Genomic DNA, 27,191 nt, shown 5'->3' on the forward strand with positions numbered 1-27,191 from the left:
TTACTCCCAAATCAGCAAGCCAGTTGATGAAGTTTGTTCAACACACGCCCGGAGGCATCTCTGAATTTGCCATTTCATGGCGAGTTCAGTCCTTTATGGTGCTGAGCTGGGAGGTACAGGGAACACAATCAGAAACGGGGGTAGGGTTGGGAATGAGGGTGAAGGCAGAAGGAGGGATAGAAGGACAAGAAGCAGCAGGGAGCAGCCTGGACAATCTGTATCATTAGCTTCTGTTTGCACGTGGCCAAGGCACTTGCTTTGGCAAAATCTCAAGGCATTTACTCGTGTTTTATCGTTGCCTTTTCGGAACACGTTGGCGTGTACACCTCTCACCTCTTCCTTCCGACTTCCCCTCGGTATAGATCAGAAAATGGTTGCGAAACCACACAGAAAAATACTCCTAAGGAGGCAGGAGGGCCACCAGCTGCTGGGACAGCATCTGGGCCCCAGCTCTTGCCGTGCACCCCAAAATGACTGTGTGGGGGGGCTGAGGACGCAGAAGGTTTCCCCCAAGGCCAGGGGACCGTTTGAGGGCCTTGTCGGCTCCTCCTGCTCTGTTTGACTTCCTGTCCAGCCTTCCCCCACTGGAGGCCACAGTGGACCCTCCTACCTTGAAACTTGGGAGCGCTCACTGTCTACACTGCTGGATCCCAAGCCTGGCTCTGCAGAGACCGCCCTGAGCTTCTATGGGGACCTACTTTGGGGTATTTGCATTCAGTAGGTCAGGGTGAGGCAGGGAATGTCTCTACTTAATAATCTCTCCCCACGTGGTTGGGACACACAGTCAGGTCTGGAAACCCACTCTCCCAGCACCTGTCTTGTGCTACGTTAAAGTACCCGTTCCTTTCTAAGGACACTTCTTGTTCATACTGGATTACCGTGCTGAGGTCCGAGTCTGTGTCTCAGGCCCTCTGAGCCTAGCAGCCTAGGGCCCCCCTCCTGGAGGGAATGCAGGGTCTCAGGGCGAAAAGAGTCAGTCACGCAATCTGCTCACCGAGGATTGCAGGAACCAGTGGGGCCTTGCCGGCTGATTTCATCCGGCATCCAGTCTCATTGGTCGGGGCCTGTGGGGTACCGGTGGTTAAACTTTTTGACTACCACCCCTCCTCTCAACCGCTGAAAGTGTAATTCTTCCAGTGAAGTGGGGTTGGACACCCAAGTTTCTCCCCGATGAGGCATCTCAACTGAATCTCCGGGGCTCTGGGAGAACACAACTGAAATCTGGTCAGACGAACGTAAATAAAATGTGAACACCGATCCGAAGTGTGTGAATGGCCTAATACACATAAATCTACTTTATTCTCCTAGGACACAATTGTAAGAGGAACCTCCCATGTGCCAGAAAAGACTAGAAACTTCTGACATCATCTCAGGCTGAAAGAGGCAGCCGATGGTGTCCAAGTCAGGGGTGGCTTCACTTAAAACTCTTGTGGAGGCGACAGCAGGTTGGCTGGCTCGGGTGGGTTCGTTGCTAGGGTTAAGTCTGAGCCACGGTTTCCACTATGGACCCGTTTCTTGGGTTTCCCCCGTGGCTCTCCCAAGAGGCTTCCTGTTGGCCCGACTCCTTGGAGGCCTGTGGGAGTGGTGGTCGGGAACACAGCAGTGCAAAGAGGTCTCCCTACCAGTTTCTCTCCCTGCATCTTAGGAGGCTGCCTCTTCCTAAGACAGAATTTAATTGCTCAGGCCCCAGGCCCTGCTCTGACCCTGGGAAGCCCTGTGGCCACACCCAGCCTAATCCTTTGAACAGAAAATGTCAGGGAGCGAAACCAGCAGGGGTCAAGAGAAGCAGAATTCCCTGGAGGACAGTGAAGGGGTGGACAGCACAGAGCGGATCGGGCTCCTTTTTTCCTTTCCCCCCAGGGCCGTGTTTACTGAAGTGTGCCAAGGGTGAGGAGGGTGTGCGTGTGCCCCCAGGCGACCCGAATCCCCACCAGAAAGTAAGCAGCTCCCGGCGCTCGACAGCCGACTTCCTGAAGCTCAATTGGTCGGGCCTGGACAACACCACTCTTAGCTGCCACTAAAACTCAGAAGCTACGTTTTCCAGATTGTCTTGATTTCCCAACATATTTTGGGGCCGTGCCTAACTGCCATTCGACCGAAGACCTTAGAATTGAGCCTGGCATTTCACATCCTTCGCCAGTTTTCAAAATAAATCTTTCCTCTGGAGACAAATCTTGGCCTCCCTTAGACACTCGGGCCCGGATTACCTGTATTTCTCTCCACTCGGACAGGAGTGAGCCCAGAAGATCGGCAACGAAGTGCCATGTTTTACGGTGCCTCACCAGGCTGGGGCCGCCCCCCCCCTTTCTGAGCACCCTGGCATGAGGTAGACGCTGTCCAGGACAGGCCACAGGACTTAGCCCTGAAGGGGAGGGGTTGGCGAGAGCTGCTGCTGCATCCCACACTTGGGCTCCAGCTGTGGGCTAGCTGAAGCTAGCAGAACAGCCATCACTGGTTTAAACCCCCTTTCCCTGTTGAAGTCTCTCCAGGGGCAGCTACTAAAGAGCGAAAAGGAAAGGCTTTCCTGATTCAGCCTTCCTCTCTGCTTACTTGGTTACCTATGAAGTGAACAGCCTGTTGATAAGCAGCCCGGAATCAATGGTCTTCGTATTTAGTAATTCATCTGTCAATTCATATTCCACAAACACGTACTGAGCCTGTCATGTACCGGGTTCCACGGAAGAAAAGGGAGGTGAAGACGCCACAGGCCTGCCTGCGAGGAGCTTATACTCCAGGAAGGAAGAGTCCGAAAGCAAACACACGAATGTAGCACGCAGGGGAGAGAGTCCGGCTTTTACGAGAATTCCACGCTGGAGGAAGTTAGGGGGGAGCCGGGTGTTTCACGGGACAGCCGGTGTCTGAGCTTACGGACAGGTGGGAGTCAAGGAGGAGAGGGCACCCCAGGGGCTCTGACTGATGCTACCGGGGCCTGCTGAGTACAGGCTGATCTTTTAGGTACAGGTATCCCCTGCTTTTTGTAAGTTCGAGTTACACAACTTTGCTTTTACGAAAAGAGCTGCATTAGTAACCTGCTTTTGCTGACTGAAAGATATTCAAGGAGGATTTCTGTTTTGGGAAGAAAAAAAAAAAAAGACGGAAAGCGAACACAGTGTTCAGCATCGGTTTTGCAGTAAGCCTTCACAGAGGCAGCGCGTACCTGAACAGCTCCTTCCCTGGAAACCACCAGAGCTTTGAACCCCTCCTGTGAGCATCTGGGCTTTGTGTCTCGATTTGCTTTGTGCGTCCATTAGCAAGAGGTGACCTAAGGTATCAGAAAAGCCTGAGAGAGGTCATTTTGGGGGGGCCTGGGAAAGCTCATAAATTTTTCCAAATAAATTAATGGTAATTGCTTCTTTGCTTTGTGCCATTTCTGCTTACGGAAGCTTTCATTGGAACGCTCCGCTTCCGGATAGCGGGGCAAAGCTGCATGTGGACGGAGGAACGGACGTGGAGGGGGGAAAGATGCACTTGAGCTCGGCGGAAACTACCCTCAGTACCTCCCCACTTTGCCTTTTCCCGTGTTGTTCCTGACGTTCCCATATGCCAAGGACATGCAGCATCACTGGACCTGCCTCCTGAAGGCAGTGGGACGACCCTGTCTGACCAAATCCGTTGCGTGCCGGCGCCCCCTGGAGGAGAGATGGGGGTGGAGCATGGGTAAGTGAAACCTGGGGACTGGGCAGTGGGGGGGCTCCTGAAGGGTTATGGCCTTTGACCCCTGGCAAGCACAAGCCAAGAGGTTTCCAGGGGACAGTGACCAGGTCTTAGGGAGCAGAGGGGGTGGGGACATCAGTTAGGAAGCTCTTGAAGAGAGGAGCCTGGCAGGTGTGACAGGCCAGGGCTGGACCTCGGCAGGCGGCCTGGATTTTTCTCCTCTTCGTGTTTAGTCGGTCCTCTCCGCCCTTGCAGAAGGAGAGCCGGGGAAAGGACTGGCTGTAGTCGGAAATCCAGTCCAGATATTGAAGAATGCAGGAGCAGAAGCAAGCTTCGGGGAGCCACTGGCCAGGGAGCTTGCTTTTCTGCTGCAGCAACAGCAGTCACACTGGGTAATTGTGCAATTCCAGGTGACAAATTAAATCTGTTCCCGTCTTTATCTTTTTCAGTGACAGCTCTCTAAGTGACCGTTAAAAAAATGAACTCAGTTAAGTCTTCCCGTTAGAGCAGCTGCCTTAGAGTCTGCAAGGCTTACATCGGTAGCAAAAAGTCGGTGTTTACATGGGAGGGGCAGTGTCGCCAGGGAAGCCAAATCTTGCATGTTGCGGCATGGTGGCCAAAGACAGGCAGGATGGGGAGATGCGGCTCTATTTTACTGGCCCCAACCAGCACCAATCGTCCTGACTCAGCTGTTTTTCTAATCGTGTCTAAACCAGAAAAAAGACTCCTCTGCTATCCACACCCAGAGCCAGGGAGACGGCTTTCTGGGCTGAGAAGCTGGTCCTGCTGCAGACGCCAAGTGGGGTTTAGCTCAGAAACGTCATCATCTGTCCTCCACGCTGCCGTGCAGGTGACGGAGCAAAACACAACGTTCTTTTACCACGTGGGGAGAGCGACAGCCCAGCTCTGAGCAGGAGCAAAGATACAGAATGGAGTTTTTCGATTCTCTGCAGTCAAGGAAGTGTAACAAACAACAGAAAGGTGTAACAGAAGAAAGTCTAAGACAACAAGGAAACGGATGGACATGCGTCTTTAAGGTTTTTCAGAAAACAAAGAGATAAAACCCTATGTTCTATCAAGGGAGAATCAGAAATTCTAATTTTCACCTGTGAGTCTTGGGACAAACATCCACAAATTCAAGGAGGGGAGTAAAATGAAGGCATTCATTCAATCTAGGAAACTGAGGTACAAAAAGGAGTCACTGAGAGACATCTAATTTCTTTCAGGACTCAGGGACGACCATGATTTGCCAGGGAAACATTTCATGTTTTTACGTTACTCACAGACACTGTAAGTCACACTAAGGTAACTGAGTGTGCCACCATCTCTGAGCTGGCTGCTAGGAAGCTAGAGTGACGTTAGTGTCCCACGTTATGTTGTGGTGCGTTACTTTCAGGACTAACAATATCCTCTACGCAGACTCATCGGGAGGGACAGATGCAGTAGCCAGGAGGTACTTCATTCAAGATAACTGTTATTATTGGGGCGCCTGGGTGGCGCAGTCGGTTAAGCGTCCGACTTCAGCTCAGGTCACGATCTCGCGGTCTGTGAGTTTGAGCCCCGCGTCGGGCTCTGGGCTGATGGCTCAGAGCCTGGAGCCTGCTTCCGATTCTGTGTCTCCCTCTCTCTCTGCCCCTCCCCCGTTCATGCTCTGTCTCTCTCTCTGTCCCAAAAATAAATAAACGTTGAAAAAAATTTAAAAAAAAATAAAAAATAAAAAGATAACTGTTATTATTGTTGTTGACCAAAATTTTAAGAAGAAATCTTTCTTCATGGGTTTATTACCTGCAAAAGGTGCAATGACTGTATTCATGTCCTTGAAACTGTGGGGGAGGACTCGTTGTAAAGTTTCTAGTGAACCAGGCGTGGTCAATGTCGATTCCTGACCGCAGTACTGATTAAAGCTGGGTGAGTTAACAGTGATGGTCCCTGTATTTGGTGAGTCAACACTAATCTTTCCAGGATCTTTTTTTTTTTTCACATCCTGTTTATCTTACTTCCGATTTCATTCTTAAAAAAACAAAACAAAACAAAAAAACTCTCTGCTTCAAAATATTTAAAAAATCATCTCAAATTTCCTTTTGGAAATAATTCTGTATTTTTCAAAAAGGTTTTCAAGCGACTGTCCATCGTTAGACATTCTTCCTTTCTGTTCTTGTGGCTTCTTCCCCCACTTCTTTTTTTTTTTTTTTTTCAACGTTTATTTATTTTTGGGACAGAGAGAGACAGAGCATGAACGGGGGAGGGGCAGAGAGAGAGGGAGACACAGAATCGGAAGCAGGCTCCAGGCTCCGAGCCATCCGCCCAGAGCCCGACGCGGGGCTCGAACTCACGGACTGCGAGATCGTGGCCTGGCTGAAGTCGGACGCTTAACCGACTGCGCCACTTCTTAAAAGCATACAGTGAAACACTGGGTGGCCCGTTAACTGATTTAGTTCTGATTTACACAAACATATGTATGCGTATGTGTGTAATCATGTGATATGTACAAAATATAACATAATGTAACATAGTATGCAATATGGTGCATAATTACCATGTGGCTCGCCCTCAGAAGACACGTGATTTGACCGGCTTCCTGCAGAAGAGCAGATACCTGGACCCTCAGTGCAGAGGGGAGGGGTGTTGGGAGGTCGGGGAGGCGGTGATGAGGCCCCATCAGATTTGTCACCGGGCTTTGTGAGCGGGCCACCGCCAGCTAGTCACCAAGTTTGTCCTCATTCTCCTCTCATCTCCTCTTCCTTGTGATCTAAGTTTCAGGGACTCGTGCGCCTCATTCCAGAGCCTCTGTATCACTTCTGTCTTGCGACTGTGGTGCCCTGGTCCACACTGCAGCATATGTTAGACCTCAGGACCAAAGCGGACTCAAGGCAGGAATTTTCTAGCCACGCTGCTGAGTTGATGGATGAGACCCAGGGGGAGGCTTGCTAGTGGGGTCTGGGCAGAAGCGGATGTACAGTGCAGTTAAAGAAGCTTAAGCATCAAGGCTTCTCACTCTCGTGGGTTTCTTCCAAGTCCCTACACCTAATTTTACATTTATAATTATGTATTCTTTTCTTAAAGAGAGACACCCCCCCAAATTTTATAACTGTGAGAGTCCCATGAAACCAGTATCTGCCTCTGATTCTGGGATGTATTTTTTGCTCCCTAATAAAAGTAGGAGACATACAAGAAGCTACACCCCTTCTTTCCTGCTTTGGGAGAACCTGCAGGGATGTGATGCTCGGGGCTGTGGCAGCCGTCTTGTGACCCTGAAGGGAAAGCCAAAAGAATCACAGAAGAGCTGACTCGGGGCCTTGATATGATGGACATGATTGAGCTGCTGGATGAGCCAACCCTAGAACCGCCTACTTCCAGACTTACCGTTATGTGAGGTAGGAAGTCTTTACTAGTTAAGGCACAGTTATTCAAGCGGTCTGTGGCTTATAACCAAGAGCATCGTGCCGATACCTCCAGGTCCCCCCATCGCTATGTTTTAGTCACTCACTGAAGAAACGTGCATCTGCCTGCTGGATGTGCTACTGCCATGATGCGCACCTTCTAGAAAGCAATTACAGCTAGAACAGCTTCACTGTTGCCCATCCTACCCTGCTGGAGGGGCTCAGAGCCTCCCCCATTGGAACTGAGACGGTACCTCGGCAGTTGGGCAGTGTCTCCGGCTTCCCCACTCTTCCCACTAAGACTGTCTTCCCGTAAATTACTCCAGATCACCTCGGTAATCCCTCCCTACCATGAGCCAGCTTCTCAGTGCCCTTGCCTTCAGCTAACTATGAGAAGGTAAACAACAGATGCAAATAATCATGCAAAGACACGTGTGACAGATAACCAGATGGACCGTCATCATCTCTTTGTTTGAAAAACTCAGCAATTCCACCAGAATTTCCTAAATTGAGAGAGTTTCAAACTGTAAGCTCTTGTGAGTGGCTTGCCAAGTTGGCTTTACGGAATAAAGTCGTGCAGGCACCCACCCAGCTGACCCAATTGGCTGCATGTGTGTTCAATGCAAAGCTGCGAGAAAATCATTACAAATGAAAATGCCAGAAGCCTAGAAGAATCGCGCTCCAGGTAAATGTCAAACGGTGTGATAAAGTGAAGAAAGAAGCATTTTGGTTCCCAGAGGAGGGGAGCAGGAGGAGGTAGAGGGACCTTCTTGGAAACTTCTACAATCACATGGTGTGGAAGCCAAAGTGTGATTAGACAGCCCAGCTTGGCCTCAGGACCGTGCAGACTGACATCTCTAACTGGGTCTGTTTTGTTTCCTCGGCGACCAGATGCTTCTCTTTGAGAGCACACAGGAATGACTCAGTCCTCCTGAGTCACCGATTTTCATGCCAGGGAACCCCCATTTTCCCACACCTAGGTCCCTAGACCTCCACCCATTTGCCTGACCGGCGTTTCTGCTGATCACCGCCTGCCCTCTCTCCGGCAGGTAACTCTAGTCGTGCGTCCTCATACTTCACTGATGTCAACCAACGGCTCCCATGTGCCAACACCTGCCAGTCTCTTTTGCCCTGCAGTCTGGGCTGTCTGCAAGCCATCCTCAAACTCAATGTCTGTGGTAACCCACGCACACCCTCTTCACGAACTGATTCTAGACACGTCTTGACCTTGGTTTCCCTGAAGGCCAGAGCCTTCCCACACTGGCCCGAGATCAGAAGCTGATCCCAGAGCCTGGAGAGCTTGCAGTCCAGGCCAGCGAGCAGGAACTGCTGAAGTCATTCGTGCACGAGGCAATCAGAGTTTGGACCCCAAAGGCAAGGTCATCTCCTCGGTAAAATCAAGTTGGCCAACTGGGGACCTGGATCTGTGGAGTTTTGTTTGCCGAACATTTCCCTTAAAGGAGAAAGCAAAGCTGAGCCCCTCCTTGGTCTTCACCGCCCTAAAGCGATTGCTTTGGTTCACAGTAATCGTTCTGCTTTAAACCGAATAGGTTACAGTGCAAGCCTGGGTAATTGAGTTAAGGCTAGTTTGTTAAAATATAGCAAGTCTGGAGCCAGGAAGTCTAAATGTGCCTCTGGGTCCAAGTCTACGGTTTGTGTCCACAAAGTCACCTGACCAAGACTTTGGAGTCTCTAAAGTAATGCCATGAAGGACACTTAAGTGAAAACAAAACATTTTAAGTGCAAAAGCTGAGTAATTATTTACCGTCAGCTGTTTGATAGAATTTGTCTAATGAACATAGTGCCATAATTTTATAATTACCTCAGTTATGAACCACCCTTCATCAGCCACTAAGGTCAAAGGAGAGACGAATTTCCCTTTCTTGTAATAGAACCTGCTGGGTATGGCTTCTTTCTCGTAGACGGTCATGTGTTCCACCACTCTCAGCTTGTTATATACCTGCAAAGATAACAAGAATGGCCAGTTTTGCATTCTCTCTCTTAACTCCATGTGAGTATCTACTGGACCTGGGGGAGAGGGAGAACTTTATAGACCAGAGAAAGAAATTACCAAAACACTTGACAGGTCTGACTGCATAAAAATGAGAAACTTCTGTACGTCTCAGAAAACAAGGTGACTTTATTTAGTAAGGCTGAAGATCACATACCCCCCACCTGCCAAGTTAGCTCTAGAGATCTAGTGACAACGCTTCATAATTGTGCACCTGTAGACAGGAAGAGGGATTTATGCTGCAGACTGGAACAGCCCAAATGGCCAGTGACAGGAGAAGGGAGAAAATGAATGGAGGTGTGGGTCTGCAGTGGAATACTATACAGCAACGAAGATGGATGGATTGTAGCTACATAGAACACCTGGAGATGTCTCGGGGATCTCAGTTTGAGAAAATAAAGCAAGCTGCAGATGAATACAGACAGGACTGTTATTATTACCTGAACTCCGAATAACTTTAAAACTAAAGAAATCTATGGTAAAACCACAGAGAATTAAGGAAATGACACCTTATAATTTAAGAGAGGAGTTTCCTCTGAGGGGGCAAAAAAAGGGTGATGGGGCTTGGGAAGACATACAGGAGATACCATGAGCAGTGGTCATGTGAACATAAGGTGCCCCTTTATACTTTGATATTTTATAATAATTTTATACTAATTTGCCTACTCAATAATTAATACACAAATTACAAAACTTGTGTATGTCCAAAACTCTATAGTAAAATTAAAAGGCAAGTGAGGAATTGGTCTGCTTGATGTTAAATACCACTAAGATCAAAGAAAGAGGATTTGTTCTTTGACTTGACCTAGAGCATGTCTTACCTCCACCTGAATCTTGAAAGTACTAGTGATTGTCTGCCATTCACTACGCTACTAATGTCATGATGAGGGTGTAAACTGTGTACATATTTCCAATATTTAGCAGCAGCTGAAACGTTTATGGCTAACATCCAAATCAACGGGTTGAGCTGGACTTGTTGGCCCTTTGCCAAGTCGGGCATATATTCCTGGGCAGAACTGAATATAGAATTGAGTTTATCAACGCAAATCTGGAGTATAATTAGCCTTCAGGCTGTTTAGCAGAGGGTTTCTGATGACCCCACTTGACTTCCTACTGGAGAAAAGCCACGGTTCTTAAGGAAAGTGGTTGCGTTTGCACACAGATTTGGGATAAGCGAAAAATCTGATGACATACAGCAGAACTCGCAAACTGTTGTGTCCATCACGTGACAAGCCGTCACCCAAACACAGCCCCCACTCGCAAATGATCCACCAACTGCTTCAGGCGGCTCGCACTGCCTGGCTCGAACGCCGCGCTGGAAGAAGCTGTTCCCGGCCCCGCAAGCTGCCGGCGCGCAAGCGTTCTGGGGGCGGCACGTCCCTGGGCGCCAGATGGGAGCTACGGATGCTCCTCCTTGCCAAGAAAGCAGAACTTCCTCGCAAGAAGCCGTTTGCTGTGGGACCTGCCAGTGTGTGGAGCACGTGTCACAGCTTCAGACCGAGGGAGCTCGTGCGGACACGGCAAACCGGCTGGGCACCTCCGCCTCCGGCGCACGGAACTTGACAAAACGGGGCGTCCACCTAGGAAACGGGACAAGGCTGGAGAGGGGTGGCATTGTTGGGGACGGTGTTGGCAACCCCCAGACAGACAGATAGTGGGCGTGTATGTGGCAGGGGACCAAGGGGCCCAGCGGAGAGACCCCGGCCCGCTGTGCGCAGTGCTCCATCGATACTGATGACCGTCCATCGCCAAGTACGTCCCTGCCGTGGGCGGAGGCACCGGGGCCCGCCCAATGCCTGTTCCTGGCACCTCCACCGGCAGCGGTCCCAGCCTCCCCGGAGGATGAGATCCGCTGCCGGGTACAGAGCAGGAAGTTCTCCCTGGGAGCGGGCAGAAGCCCCAACGCGTACACTTAAGGGGACTAGGGCGACGTGGGGCAAAGCAGTCGGCCAACGGTTCCGCTTGCTCCTCACTTTCTCATCGTGATTTAGCAAGAACTGCCAGATAATGACTGCGGAGCAGGGTAAGGAGAAGTCCAGTCCTCTCTGGGTGCTGAGCTCCTGGAGGGCGGTGCCTGTGGGGAGCACGCTGTGGGGCCTCAACACGCCCCCCTGAGAACGACCCCTCGTGATGGTGATCGCCGTAACAAGTGACATGTACGTCGTCCCTGGGGTGGGTGCAGCCTGCTTCCGTGTGTTTTGCAGCAGCCCGGGAGGCGGCTGTGACGACACCACCATGGGCCCGGACACAGAGGCTGCAGCGGGGCCAGGTCAGGGGGGCCGCGGGACAGCAGTCTGCGCCAGGGCTGGGATCTGCACCCAAGCAGTGTGGCTCCTTGGATAAGGAGCTGACCCGTGGCACACAGGGCCTCGGCCTCTGCTCGTTCATCACATCCTTATCTCCACGTCCCTGGTGAAAACAGATCAGACTGGCAGCTTTGTTCCAGAGAAAGAGCGTTCTCTGCACGCATCCGCTGTCCCCCAAGGTGGCCTGGGAAGTGCTGCGTCTTGGCCAGTCATAAAACAGCCCTGGCAGAGGGCGGAGGGCTTAACGCGCTAAGCACTGCACACCCCTCGCCTCCTTGAATTTCCACCGACGTGGCGTGCGGCACGTGCCATCGTGCCCGCTTCAGAGAAGGCAGACGCAGGAGGGCGAGCCACTGGGCAGAGGTCAAGTGAGTGGCACGGCCACCGGAGGCCCAGCTCCTGGCTCGGCTCTACCTCAGCACGAGGGCCACGGGGCGAAGGTGGGGCCCAGAGCGACGGTGAAGAAGGGCGTGGAGCTCTCCCTTCCCCTCATGGGACCCGCCCGTCCTTCCACCCACGGCCCCGCCCTTCCGCCCACGGCCGGCGCTTCCTTGCCTCGGAGTGCTTCCCGGGGGCTGGCCAGAGGCTCACGACGGGCCCTCGGTCCTTCACTCGCTGCAGGTCACTCAGGCTCACGTACTTGTCCAGCTCGATCACTCTGTCCATCCAGAAAATGTCAGTCATCCCATGGTCCGAGAAGATGATAACGTCCAGGTTGTCCTGCAGCTCCAGCTCCTGTGGGCGGACAAAGGCCGTCAGGACAGTGCCCTCGGCCCACGGAAAGACGCTCTCACTCCGGAAATCGTGTAAAGAAGTGGGCTTTTTAAAGTTTATTTATTTATTGGGGGGGGGGGGAGGGAGAGGGCGGGAGAGAGAATCCCAAGCACAGAGCCTGACACGGGGTTTCGATCCCATGAGCCCATGAACCTGAGATCCAGACCTGATAGGAGATCCAGAGTCAGATGCTTAACCGACTGAGCCACCCAGGCGGCCCCTAAAGAAGTGTTTTAAACTGTAAGTTACAGGGGAAAGGAGAGGTCCTCAGTTGTAAACTGAATCGTGTACTTTTCTGCCCTGACGAGGGCAGTTCAGAATCACCACAGAAGCACTTTGAGGAGGGGGACTGTGAGAGCACGCTCCCCACTCCTACTGGGCTTTTGCCTCTCCAGGTACCTTTTCTGTTTTCATTTCCTTTTGGCTCTTTCAACAAGCTTGTGTGGTACTGTGGGGACTGTCACTTACCCATTTTTACAAATGTGGAAAATAAAGCTCAGAAGGTTTTAACAAATAATACCTTGCTTAAAGTCATCCAGCAAGGGGGTGGCAGAATCAGGGACAGAACCCAGGTCTGTTTTCCATGCCCACTTGAACCCGGTTACCAGGCCTGTTAGGTCTGATAAAGGACTGGGCCATCTCGCCGGCTCCAGGTAATAATGCAGATCTGGTCGTTCCAGTCCTGCGGGCCTGGCAGCGAAACAAGGGATCTCTTGGTGTCTGAAGAGGGGTCGTGTGAAGAAAAGAGACCCGTCGCAGCCTTGTGCCGGCCTCGCCAGCTAATGACAGTAAGAAGGAAGATGCTGAGCGCTATGACAGCCAAGCAAACAGAAAGAAAGTGACGAGAGGGAAGACTGGCCTAGTGGGCCCGGTTCGGGCTTACCTGGATCCACTTGGTCATGTGCCTCAGGATGCTGTCTACGGCCTTCAGGGCGTCTTTCCTCTGCGGTGAGGAGGGGCCGTAGTGGTGGCCTTCCACATCGATGCGCTCATAATAGATGGCTGCCAGGTCGGCCCGGCCACTCCTGGAGGGAGCAGGGGGAGAGAGGTGAAGTCGAGGGGGACTCCCACCAGCTTCCTCCCCCTTTGCCCAGCAGCGGCGACACTGGTGTATCCTCCAAACCCTGACCCGTGGGCCAGGCAAAGCCGACACCTTAGAATGAACAAGGTGACCTCCAAGGGAGAGACACAGTTACTGCATCGAGACATGCCATGGGGCGCCTGCGTGGCTCAGTCGGTTAAGCGTCCGACTTCGGCTCAGGTCATGATCTCACGGTTTGTGCGTTCGAGCCCCGCGTCGGGCTCTGTGCTGACCTCTCAGAGCCTGGAACCTGTTTCAGATTCTGTGTCCTTCTCTCTCTGCCCCTCCCCGGCTTGTGCTTTGTCTCTCTCTCTCTCTCAAAAGTAAGTAAACATTAAAAAAAAAAAAAAAAAACCATTTTTTTTAAAGTCACTTCAGGGTCCCATAAGTGTGTGGGCAGTGGGTGGAAGTTCTCACTAGGTAATGGCATTTTCATACACATCCCTAAACTTGTTTGAGGCCTGTGTTCGTTATACTGATGAAATAATGAACAGAATGGAAACTTCCATAAAATCATTCCCTCAGCTAAGCCTCAGCCTCTAGCTGCTTTATGCTCTTGCATCCGTAGCTTCCCAAATGTGCAGATTCATGCCGTATATCCTGTGTTCAAGTGGACACACTTCCAAGGTGTGGCTTGCACGGTGGGGGAAATTTCACAAACAAGGTTGACCGTTGCATTAAAGTTCAACGGAATGCTTTTAGGTCACTGCATTTTAGACCTCTCCCTTAATACCGCAGCTACTTGGCTGGTTTCTTTCAGGCTTTTCACCGAATTCACAAATCTGTATGTGACCAGAAAGCCGGTAAGTATCACAGATTTAGCTGATGGCTTTGTGTCAGGGAACTGTCAACCCCAGGTGCCAGGAACACCGGATTTGGGATGCTGGCAATTCAGGGATTATAAATGTGCCTTTGGGAAAGATTTCTAGGTTGGAGTTTCATCAGTTCATTAGGGACCTGGGTCTTCAAGGGCTGAGAGCTCTCGCCTGTTTGGAGTTTAGCGGACAAATTCTTGGTCGCCAGCTGTTTTCCACATGGATCTGGTCTCCATCACAGGTCGGCTCATTTGTAACGGAGCAGTTGGGTGAGGAGTGATGGTTGGAAATGCCTGCAGACCTGTTGTTGGCCATTTATAATTTACAGCTCAGGGGTCCAGGAACGGAGCCAAAAGGACATGTGGCTGTCAGCCCAGTACTTGAGATCTGCAAGGGGCTCCCAGCCTTGGAGTTTCAGGGACACTCAGATCCCCTATCATCTCAGGATGCTGTCCAGATCTCTCCTCCGTGTAAAAGTTCATAATCTCACATCCATTTTCCTTACTGAAGTGAGTTGGAAAGAGAAGAATCAGGGAGACAGAAACAGGGGTGGAAGGGGGGGCAATTCAAAGGAATGGTTGGAGTTATCAACAGTTATGAAAAATGATCCAAAACTTAGAAATTAGGCCCCCCAAACCAGCTACCTGTCTTTCCTGTGTCCTACAAGAATGGGGTCTAGTAAACTTGCTTACAGGTCACCAGACTTTATGACCAACTAGAGCCCGGACTGTGTAAACTTAGCTGTTAACCTGCAGGAAAGCAGCAAGATGAAGGTTCCATTTGCCTGATGGAGAAAACAGTCCCAAAGATCATGGTTTGACTGTCCTCTAAGTTATTAAGCATTTCTGCATCTAACGATAATCACATCCCATCACCCTCCATCATTCATTTTCTTCGAGTGTGTGCGTTTCTCATATTCTCCAGTTAACCAGCCCTGTCATCTCCTGATTCCCTCAGCAATAAAGTAATTTGAACTCTGGCATAATTCTCGCATTCGTATGTACTGAGCACATGACAGAGGCTTAGGTTTGAAAATTATACTTTGATAGGGAATTGGAATTAGACAAATCTGGGTTCAAAGATGTGAACCTCACTAACCTGGAGGTCTCAGAAGAAAAGCAAACATATCTGCAGGCTTCAGTTTGCCATGTGAAAAACCTCCACAAAGGGCTGCACTGAGTTTTAAATGAGCTGAGGTTTGTAAAGTGCTTGACGCCTGGCAAAAGGGAGAGAAATGCCTCTCTTCCTTCCAGATGCCCCCGGATGGCTTTTCCCTGTGTGCTGAGCCCCTTCCCTCAGAGTCCACGAGGAGGAGGGCCGAAGGCCGGGACATTTGGACCAGCCGCCTCGTGGCCTGTGGAAAGAACCTCTGGCCGTCCTTTCTAGGCACCAGCAGGCACTGAGGTCCCGGGATCCCAAAAGGATTCCCTTGGAGCTGTCTTGCACAGCCTGGAGCTTGACAACGGACGGCAGCCGCGTGCACCGCTCCCACGGCCCGGTTGTCGCTTGACCAGCCCTTCGGAGAGGCCGCATCAGGCAGTCTGCCGGGACCAGCCCGGGAGCCGTCAAGGCCGCCTCCGGCTGCCACGGCTCACACGGTGCTGCCCTGACCCTGCCCCCCGGACGAGCTCCTCACGCCCCTCTTTTCTGTCCGCGGGAGCGTGCCTGTGCCACCATCAGAACTTCTGGGAGGATGGATTCAGTCATGCGGTCACAAACCGCTTCCTGTGGTGGCTGTGGGGCAGGGGTGCGGCCTCGCAGGCCCCAGGTGCGGTGCGTGGTGCAGAAGTCGCTCGTGATGGGGGCTGCGTGCTGCTGAACGTGTCACATGGCGAACAGAAGGCCGAGGCCACCATCCCGTCTCGGGCCTTCGTGAGCCCCAGGCCCGGCGCAGCCATGCAGGGGTGGCTTGCAAGGGAACCACCCCTACATCCTCTCCATCTGATGCGGTTTCAGCGCACCTTGCAGGTAAGGGTGTAGACCAGGAGGACAGCTGTGAAGTCGACTCCGAAGCGTTCAGGCACTTCTCATGAAGAACTGGGTTCGGGCTCCACCACCTGCTAGCTGTGTGCGACCCCGGGGCAAGGTGCGTAACTCTGGGAGAGTCACTGGCCTCCTCAAAAGGGCAGGGGGGGAGAACGACATCTATGTAACACAGTAGAGGTCGTGGCAAAATGGGCCGATGGCAATGAGGCCTTTGACACAGTGCTAGCAGTTGGCTGTTGAGGACAATTAATCCTCTTCTCCTTCTCTTTTCCTCCACACTGGAAGTTCTCCAGGTGCTAAGGTGGCGTCTCCCACGGATACGACTTGGATCCCTAGAGCCTCATGAGCGCTGGATGGCAACGCCCAGGTCAAGCACGGAAGTTGGATTAGCCCTTCCTACAGAAACATGCAGCTTCTTGGCTGAGCGGGACCCTTTGCTGAAATGCTGTCCCTGGGTCCATCTTAACCGCCTTCTGTAAAAGCCTATCTATCTTGTATCCCTTTCTTTCTGCTCCTCAGACTAAACAGCAGAGAAGACGAAGGCACTCTATCAGCAGTGCTGATCAGGAGAAACGTGTGTGCCTGTGTTTGCACACTTACGTGTGAGAACTCTAAGTACTCTTCCAATTATAGCTAGGAATTTGAGATAGAACTGAGCAGAAACCAAGAGGTGAGCTAGGGAGCCTAAACTTACTCCTTCTCTGGGGGCTATCTGATGGAAAGGTAAATAATAATACATCTTTGCCTAAACACACATACCATGAGAAATTCATAATTCCTTTGAGTCACACTCTTCTATGAACAAGCTGCTACACGCAAGATGGTCTTAACTGTTCCAGACTGTTCCAGGCTGGACAACTACTGGTCCACAAATGTCACTCCTTTAGTCTACTTTGTAAGAAAGCAGCGAGACGTGTTCTCAAAACGCACAGGTTGGTTGAAGGAGGCACCTTCTTTTTCTTTGCAAGAGAGCCTAAATCATCTCACTGCTTTCCATAGGCAATAAGCAACGTCTGGAATATTATTTTTCTTCTCTTCCCCCCCCACCCCACCTCTCTCTCTCATTTCAAGCCCTGACTAGTTTTAGAAATTGTGGATCTCCACCTTTCCAACCACTATTCCCAGGAGGGTTTCTGGTGGCCCTGTTAACTTTGGCAGTGTGAAGAACCCACAAGAAAACCGCACTGGCCTGAGTCCATCCTGCCCGGGCCTCCACTGCCCAACTGCAGAAGCGCCATTCACATTATAGACTATGCGAATGCCACCCTCTGCAGCTCAAGGCCATTTATGTGGACTACAGTGTGAGTGGTGCCAAGATGAGCAATATGGTAGCACCAGGTCATACCAGGTAGAGGCTGGGCCTGGGGCCACTTTCCTAGACTCCAGTTCTTTGCAGCCTCTTGTCTCTAGGGGAGCCCAATGCCTTTGCTAACACACACACACACACACACACACACACACACACACACACAAAACCACCCCCACCCCCATCTTTCCCCTCTCTAAATGCTGTGCTCTAAGGTAAAGATGTTACTCCCCAGCACTCCATGGCTTTGTCATGTTGCCTGAAAAGAAGAAAAGAAAAACTTCTCTAGAAACAGAGAAACAGGAACAGAAACTTCTCTGGGAAACAGAGTGCAGGACCGACTCGTCCTGCATTCTGGTGTGCCTCGGGACAAGACACTTTGCTTGAGGGGCCAGCTTGCAGGCCAGGGCTAATCTGAGTCTCTTGTGACTGTGTGACTCTCTACCTGTGAGTCACTGGGTTGTATGCAGTTGGGACCATTCAGCTGTCAAAGCAAAACGAATGTGTAAAAGATTACACTCCTGTATAGAGTGTTGGGTTATTTGGAGGTCTTCGCGTGTTCATATTCAGCACAGCAATAGGCTGTGGGGGGTGGGGGGGCGTGGCTAGCATTTCGGATGTGTTGGAAATAGCACTGTATAGACACAGAGCTGTTCCAGAGTTCTAGCTCTGCTCAGCCGCTGGGCGGGTGGTGCTGTTTGGCTTTGCACAAACTGGGTTGCAACTCGATATTCCAATTCATCATGTGTGTGGTTTCCAGCCCTTGTGGGCAAGGGAAAGAAAGCAGAGTAGGTAGGAGGCAGAATCATATAACACATATGATTTATAAACCATATGTTGAAGAATATTTATTTAATATTTCATAATATTTATTTAAAGCTCCCAGACCCTGCCCTTTCCCTCTTCCCTCCAGAAAAAAAATCTAAACTTTTAAACTTGTTACATCTCAGTTTTAAAGTATTTCAAACCTATTTCCTCTCCAATATGTCAGAGCTTGAAACTTCCTGTGCCTCAAAAGACCGTCTTGATGGGTTTCATGGACGTGGAATTATTCGAAGAAGCAACGAAGGCAGGGGTGTTGTTTTCTCCCCGTGTAGTTCCGTGGGGGTGACTGCTCCTCTCTGCCATGGTTAGGTGGTGATGGCAAGAATGGGATTCCTGATCGGTCAACTCTACACCTGGGGAATCTCAGCTCTGGGCCAATTCATGGAGTTAGTGCCAGTGAGCTGTACGCAGCACCTAGGATATGCTGGCTCGCGGGGTCTGCAAGCTTGGAACCTGGCTCTTCCTCCTGGGAGAATAAATGTCCCTCCCTGGTCTCCACGCTGATTACTACGGGCCCTCTGCCTTGATCCCACCCAGGAGACTCATTCAACAGCCAAGGGGATCTCAAATCCAGCCCTAGAAGTCTGAGAGCCCCCAGCATCTTTAGCCTCTTGGTTGCTGATTTCTCAAGTAGACCCCACCCGGTCTCCCATCTTGACTTTCACTTCTAGTAGCTTCTGAGACTGACCTGAAGCTTTCTCCTGACCTTTCGTGTTGATCAGTTTCTTTTCTTTTTTTTTAAGTTTATTTATTATTTTTGAGAGAGAGAGAGAGAGAGAGAGAGCGAGCGCGCCTGAGCAGGGGAGGGGCAGAGAAAGGGAGAGAGAGAATCCCAAGCAGGCTCCGTGCTGTCAGCGCAGAGTTCAACGCAGGGCTCAAACTCACGAATCATGAGATCATGACCTGAGCTGAAATCAAGAGTAGGATGCTTAACCCATTGAGCCACCCAGGTGCCCCTTCTCTGATGGTGCCCTGTCTCTGACGGACTCTTATGTGCTATTCAGGACAACATTACTTATTTCTACACTTTTAAAGTTCTGTGTCATTGTTCCATGTGGGAGCGGAAGAAAAGGTTCTATGTGCTAATATGCTAATGTGTTTCGTACATTACCAAGAAGAGGGTAGAGTAGGCAATTTTTTCAAATTTATTTCACCACAGATCCTTCCTTTTTGCCAAATAATTATTTTCTGAAATACAAGTATTCCCTTAAATCTTAAATTAGAGAGATGTTGATATTCATTTTGCTTCTCTCTTGTCCATCAACATAAAAAAGAAAGTCCCAAACCCTCGGGGACTTTCTTGCTCCCAATTCAACATTTACATAGAGTGCCCCTACCTGAAATGACTCACTCACAATTATTCTCTGGTAGTAGTTAACATTCACCATGCAAGAGGCTCACCACGTTTCTAAGACATTATTCCACCCATGCCAAACCTTCTTAATTCACTTTAGCATTCATTACCAGTCCTAAAAACCATGAAGAACAATGGCATGACTAAGACTTTGGGACACTTACTTGAAGGAGTCAAGAGCATCGCTCACTGCATTGGCAAAATTGATATCCGTTGGGACATTTTTATATTCTAGGCAGTAAGTAGGTCTGACACCAAGAATCTCAACCTCACAGCCTAAGAAGGAAAAAGATGGCAAATGGTTACCTTCTTCAATAATTAAGGTAGGGTTATGAGCCTATTTCAGGAAGCAAACACCATTAGTCATTTTCATGAAATAGAAGAACCTATTGTTGACAGTTGGTATATATATATAATATATATATAATTATATTATATATATATATATAATTATAAAATTATAGTTAAATTTTGTTTAACTGGAGCAGAGGTTCTCAAAATACATTCCTAAGCAACACTCGTGTCCCATGACAAGGACTAGTAAAATTTCATTAATGTTTGTCTTTCCCAACTTGAAACAAAAAGTTAATTAGTACACAGAAAGGTCTTAATTAAAAGTTTTTTTCTAGGGGCACCTGGGTGGCACAGTCGGTTAAGCGTCCGACTTCAGCCAGGTCACGATCTCGCGGTCCGGGAGTTCGAGCCCCGCGTCGGGCTCTGGGCTGGTGGCTCAGAGCCTGGAGCCTGTTTCCAATTCTGTGTCTCCCTCTCTCTCTGCCCCTCCCCCGTTCATGCTCTGTCTCTCTCTGTCCCAAAAATAAATAAACGTTGAAAAAAAAAAAAACAAAAACAAAACAAAACAAAACAAAAAACAAGTATACTGAGGGGCGCCTGGGTGGTGCAGTCGGTTAAGCGTCCGACTTCAGCCAGGTCACGATCTCGTGGTCCGGGAGTTCGAGCCCCGCGTCGGGCTCTGGGCTGGTGGCTCAGAGCCTGGAGCCTGTTTCCAATTCTGTGTCTCCCTCTCTCTCTGCCCCTCCCCCGTTCATGCTCTGTCTCTCTCTGTCCCAAAAATAAATAAATGTTGAAAAAAAAAAAAAAAGAAAAAAAAAGTTTTTTTCTATAGGTTTTTCATAACTACTAAGGCTTCTAGCGTGTCTTTGTCCATTCTAAAGTCAAGTTGTAGGTAGTATCTGATTAGTCCAGGAATAATAAAATAAATACTTCACTAGTCCAACTGGACTCAGAGATAGACACTGCACTAAATTAGCAAGGCCTAAAAATCAGTAGGTCAAAGCAAGGACTCTGAGACATGACCTTGCCTCTTCCAAAATGAAGTAAAAGGATTAAGGGCATTCAGACATTGGAAGCTGCGATGGCCTTAGCTTCACTGCCCCGGTCCCTGGGACAAATAGAAGTAGTTGCTCTGAGAGAGAGACATGAACCTTATTATCAACATACAGGGCAGGAGAGGGATGAGCCAGCCTCAGTTTTAGTGGAGTACTATTGGGTACCTACTCTGAACTGGTCACTGTGTTCAGACATAGCAGAAACAAAAATAGGTCAGTCAGCGTCTCCATCCTGGAGCATCCCAGAGTCTAGCGGGAGGAGGCATACAGGAAAACAGCGTAATTTGTGAAGTCTAAAATGACATACACTTGCTGGTGCAGGGCATTTACTTCAGGGATTATTTCTTCCTGGAAGCCTTCCTTGAATCTCCAGGTTGGGCTCATTCCCATTTGGTCAGTGTGTCTGGGGATGGAGGTAGGGAAGAAAGGGACATCCCAAGCAAAGAGAGCAGCAGAAGCAAAAGTTCAGAGATGAATAACAGTAAGGTGTGCGTGGAGACCTGTATGCAAAAGAAAGTTCCAGACAAGGGGTGCCCCTCCCCCACGGGGCTCAAACACAGGAACTATGAGATCATGACCTGAGCCGAAGTTGGGCACTTAACTGACTGAGCCACCCAGTGTCCCAACGCTGCCTACTTTTTGAATCACCGAGTTCTTTTTCTCTCCAGCATTGTCCTCAGCTTTCTGCAGCTTTGCTGATGGCTCAGAGCCTGGAGCCTGCTTCAGATTCTGTCTCCTTCTCAGCCCCTCCCCCACTTATGCTCTCTTTCTCTCTCTGCTCCTCCCCTGCTTGTGCTGGCTCTCTCAGAAATAAATAAAGAAACATTTAAATGTTAAAAAAAAAAAAAAAAGTAGCATAAACTTTCTATGTAAAGAACAGAGAGCTATATACTGGACAAATTCCAAAACCTGCTAAAGAGATAATCCTTATCTTCCCTCATGACACTTGTAACTAGTGGCAAATTAAATCTAAAGCTTCAAAAACGCCCAGATCCAGCTCAACTACAGATTAGAATGACTTAGCCTCCACTCTAAAGGCCTGACATAGGAAGAGGCATGAACTTTTTCAGGGAAAATATCATTTGCTATTGTTCTTTCTCACACAATGCTTGGCATATAATAAAAAAAAAAGCATGAGATGTACTAAGAAGCAGTAAAATGTGCGTCATAATTAAGAGAAAAATATTCAACAGAACCAGATCTATAGATGTCACAAATGTTGGCCAGAAAGGGTAAACATAAAACAAATTTCTTTAAGAGATTATTGACTATATAAAGCAAAAAAAGTTCCCATAAGAAAAATATAATATATACAAATATTTGTATATAATTTGTAAGTATGTGTGGTGATGGATGTTAGCTAGACTGATTGTGATAATCATTTCACTATATATGTATCAAATCATTCTGTTGTATACCTGAAACTCAAAATTTTACATGTCAATGATATCTCAATAAAAAATAAATAAACATAAAAAAGAATGGGCATGATTGTTTATATATCATTAATATACACAACACACACACAGTAACTAGTCTTGGGAAAATAAAGTGCAAAATTGAAATCTTGGTTGAAGGTTTCAATGACAGCTCAAGAAAGAAAGAATAAATGATATCTAAGATATAGCTATATAAAGACATAGATGATTTGAAGGTTAATAAGCTGGATTCAACAGACAATGAAAATTTTATCTTCTTGTTGTAGAATATTCATTATTATCAAACTTAACAGAAAAACTGACTGTATTTTGGTCCGCAAAGAAAATCTCAATAATTTCCAAACAGCAGAAATTTTATAGGCCACCATGCATATTATCTGACCAGAGGTAATGAAATTAGGAATTAATCATAACAGTTAACTAAAAATAAATCCAACTCCTTGTGAATGAAAAAGAAAACCCTTATGTAACTTGACATAAAGAGGAAATGAAACCTTCACTGAACCTTCACGCTAGATATTAACCACAGTGAAAATTATACATTTCAAAACTTCATGGGATGCGTTTTCATTTAGGTCAGAAGCAGATCAGGAATGTTGCCGTCACCACTGCAATTTATTACTGTTAGAAAACTTCTTAGCAAGGCAATTAACAAGAAATAGAAATAAATAAGGAGTGCTACAAATCAGAAGGCATGCATGAAGAGTTCATCTATGGGAACATTTTTAAAACTTTTTGTTTGCAACTCGTGGCAAAATACTCATATTTCTTCATGATACAGTACAAAAAACAGACTCACGGCAGAAACAGAAGTTTCACCCAACTATGAACAACGCACACTAATACTTTCTTGTTCTATTCTACTCTAGGTGTTTTTTTTAATACTGATTAGCAATCCATAAATTGATTTTACTGTCCACTGTGGATCAAGACTTGTGTTTGGAAAACACTGATATGAGCCACGTACCTGAGTATTCCTGAATCCCTCCTGTCCTTTGAGAAGAAGTTTGTTAGGCAATATTCACACAATATTTATTGTATGCATGCTTCGCCTACCAAACCACTTCTAGGAACATATTCTAAGAAAGTTGTATATATAAGCATCTATATTATGCTGTTATTTATAATATAAGTTAAAACGCAATTTAGGGGCGCCTGGGTGGCTCAGTCGGTTAAGTGTCTGACTTCGGCTCAGGTCATGATCTCACAGTTTGTGAGTTCGAGCCCCGCGTCAGGGTCTGTGCTGACAGCTCGGAGCCTGGAGCCTGCTTCAGATTCTGTGTCTCCTTCTCTCTCTCTCTGCCCCTCCCCCCACTCATGCTCTGTCTCTCAAAAATAAATAAATGTAAAAAAAAAAATTAAAAATAAATAAATAAAGCAATTAAATGTTTGAAAGTAGAGATGTGGTCAAATTATGGTATATCCATATAATGAAGTACCATGCAGGCACTAAAATCATTATGTCATTTGTATTTACTAGCATAATATTTTAGGTGAAAGGCTAGTAAATAGTATGTAAATGGATGATCTCATTTTTGAAAATATTTAAAGCATATTTGTGTCCAAAAAAAGAGAGGCAATGAATGTAATATGAATGTGGGAAATTAAAATAAGAAAATAAATTGAGTATAAGAAAAGGTAAATTTAGTGGCTGGTTTGGTAGACTTTTGTGGGCTAATTGAAGTCATTCTGAACTCCTTCCTCGCTTTCCATCACTTTATGGTAGAAGGAGGAAAGCCTTCTTATTTCCCCAGAGCCCTTTGTGGCTAGGAATGGTCATGTGACCTAGTATCTCAGAAAACTGAGATCTGCTGAGGAGCTGAGGGTGGGAAGCTTTGCTCCCGGATGAAAGATAAAGTGCTTTGCTGGCATTGCCTCTTTCTGTCTTTTCCAGTTTGGAATGCAGGTTGTGATGACACAATCCTTGAGTCACAGAAGCCATCTTGAAACTATGAGGCAACATGTATTTCGTTAAAAAGTAAATATGCGAAAATGTAGTCAAAGGGTATGACAATCCTGGGTTTTTTAAATGAGGTTGTTGGGGTGCCTCGGTAGCTTAGTCGGTTAAGCATCTGACTCTTGATTTCAGCTTGGGTCATGATCTCATACTTCATGAGTTCAAGCCCCAAGTTGGGTTCTGGGCTGACAGTGCAGAGCCTGCTTAGGATTCTCTTTCCCTAGCTCTCTGCCCCTCCCCCACTTGCATGCATTCTCTCTCTCTCTCTCTCTCAAAACAAATAAACATTAAAATAAATAATTAAAATGAGGGGCGCCTGGGTGGCTCAGTCGGTTGAGCGGCCGACTTCAGCTCAGGTCACGATCTCACAGTTCGTGAGTTCGAGCCCCGCGTCAGGCTCTGGGCTGATGGCTCAGAGTCTGGAGCCTGCTTCCGATTCTGTGTCTCCCTCTCTCTCTGCCCCTCCCCCATTCATGCTCTGTCTCTCTCTGTCTCAAAAATAAACATTAAAAAAAAAATTTTTTTTTAAAGAATAAAAAAAAATAATTAAAATGAGGTTAAGCAGATGAACCACATAAAGTATTCCTTGTAACATGATACAAATGAATTCCCATGTGTGTATCCATTGTTCAGTTAGCTAGATTTTCTATTACTTCCAGCAGACAATTCCTGACTCATTCAGAAGGATTGTGGTTGACATTAAATTATTATTGTTTACTGAATTGAACCAAGTTTATTAAAATAAATACGTTATTTTTTTGTAATAGGAAACCAAAAAATGAATTTTTTACTGATAACTTCCAAGTTACAGATCAGGACTATATATATATACAGTCCTTCTAATATACAGATTAGGACACAAAAATTCTATTGTATCCCTATCCAGTTTTAAAAAATTATAAACATTCATGTGCATGTTCTTTGATGCACTTAGGCCTGCATTTCTGTTGGAATATGTGTATGAGTAGAATTGCTAGATTTGGGGTATGCATATGCTCAACTTTATTAGATAATGCCAAAGAGTTTTTCAAAGCTCTTTTATTAGTTGGCTCCCGTCAGCTCATTATGAGACTTCCGGTTGCCCCATCCGTGTCACCACTTGGATTTGTCAGTTTTTTTAAATTAACCATTTTCCATTTTGGCAGTTACGCAGAGTTATCTCGTTGCAGTTTTATTTTGCATTTTTCTAAAAAACAATGATGTTGAGTAACTTTACCTATGTTTAGTGACCACTAGAATACCCTGTTATGCTATTTTTTTCCTGTTTAAGGAATACTTTTCTTACCCAAGACCATGAGGATATTCACCTATGTTTTCTTCTAGAAGCTTTATGTTTTACATTTTACAGTTAGATCTACAATCCACCTGGAATTACCTAGAATTAATTTAATGGATAGTGTTAGATAGGAGTCTGGATATATATATATGTATATGAATATATATATATATGTACATGAATATATATGTATATATTCAATAGAGCTTTCAAAATTTGTTGAAAAGATCATTTTTTGTTACTTCTCTAAAGTGTCTCCCTTGTCATAAATCAGGTATTGACTGTATATTTGTGGGGCTGTTTCAAGAATATCTAACCTTTAGTCTATTTGTCTACTCATGTAAATACCATTTTGTGTTCATTTTTATAGTTTTAAATGTCTATATTTAATGGAGTAAATCCTCCAGTTTTGTTCATCTGACTTAAGATTGTTTTTGCTATTCCTGATTCTGCATTTCCATATAAATTTCAGAATTGACCTGTCAATTCACACAAATGCATACACACAAACTGTTAGAATTTTGATGGCAACTACACTGAATCTATAGATCAACTTTGGGAAAACTGATATCATATTAAGGCTTCCAATTCATTTACATAACATATTCCTCCACTTTTTAAGGTCTTTTTATATTTTTCTAAATAATTTTCTATGTAAAGTTCTCAAGCCATTTTTGTTAGATTCATTCCTTTATTTTTTGTGTTTTTGATTCTATTGGAAATGATACTGGCTTTTAAATGTCATTTTCTAATTTTTTTTCCTAGCATATATAAATACAATAATTTTTAAATATTGACCTTATATCAAAAGACTTATCTCATTAACTCTAAAAGTGAGTGCTTTTGGATTTTTGCAGCAGCAGTCATCTGTGAATAATTACAATTTCTTTTTCTTTTTGTTTTAAAACTTTTACCCCTGACCTCCCCACCACATCTCCTAACTGGATAGGGCCTCTAAATGTAATTTTGAATAGAAGTCATGGTAGAAGTCATCCTTATCTCATTACTGAACTCATTTACCAGCAACTATGATCTTTGCTATAAGGTTTTTGGTAGATAGTCTTGATCAGATTAAGGAGGTATTTTACTAGTTTCCCAAGTTTATTCTAATAAATTCCAGTTTAGTTTACTAAGAATTTGTTTATGAATTGTTGATATTTATCAAATAGTTTTTATTTATCTACTGAGATGATCAAATGTGTTTTTTTACTTTTATTCTGTTGCTGCTGTGAATAACATTGAGAGATTTTAAAATATTAAACCTGTTATTCCTGTAATAAACCCAATTTGCTTGGCATGTATTATTCTATTTATGTATTGATTGATTCAGTGTATAAATTTCTTGTTTAGAATTTTTATATCTATGTTCATGAAAAAGGTTATCCTGTAATTTGACTTAAAAAAATTTTTTTAAGTTTATTTATTTTGGGGGGGGTGGGGAGAGAATCCTAAACAGGTTCCGTGTTGTCAGCATGGAGCTGGTCATGGGGCCTGATCTCATGAACCATTAACTCATGACCTGAGCCAAAATCAAGTGTCAGACTCTTAACTAATTGAGTCACTCAGGCGCCCCTTGACTTTCTTTTAATATCCTTGCCACATTTTAGTATCAAGCTTATGCTGACTTTGTTATGGATGTGATTTACCATTATATATTCTCTGAAAGAGTTTGTGTAAG

The 27,191-nt window shown here is 46.7% G+C and overlaps 1 protein-coding gene across 1 annotated transcript in view; it reads right to left on the reverse strand.

Annotated features, from left to right (window-relative positions):
* ENPP6 (ectonucleotide pyrophosphatase/phosphodiesterase 6) overlaps nt 1-27,191 on the reverse strand; it is a 113,100-nt gene that overhangs the window by 13,212 nt on the left and 72,697 nt on the right. The window contains exons 3-6 of the mRNA XM_025933109.2: nt 19,657-19,768; nt 13,009-13,150; nt 11,907-12,086; nt 8,857-8,994 (exon numbers count right to left, since the gene is read on the reverse strand). Of these exons, the coding sequence (XP_025788894.1) occupies nt 8,857-8,994; nt 11,907-12,086; nt 13,009-13,150; nt 19,657-19,768 (572 nt within the window). The remainder of the gene's footprint in view (nt 1-8,856; nt 8,995-11,906; nt 12,087-13,008; nt 13,151-19,656; nt 19,769-27,191) is intronic.

The sequence above is a fragment of the Puma concolor genome, chromosome B1 (assembly GCF_028749965.1).
Source record: "Puma concolor isolate L17-30 chromosome B1, mPumCon1.1.hap2, whole genome shotgun sequence".
Lineage (NCBI taxonomy): Eukaryota > Metazoa > Chordata > Mammalia > Carnivora > Felidae > Puma > Puma concolor.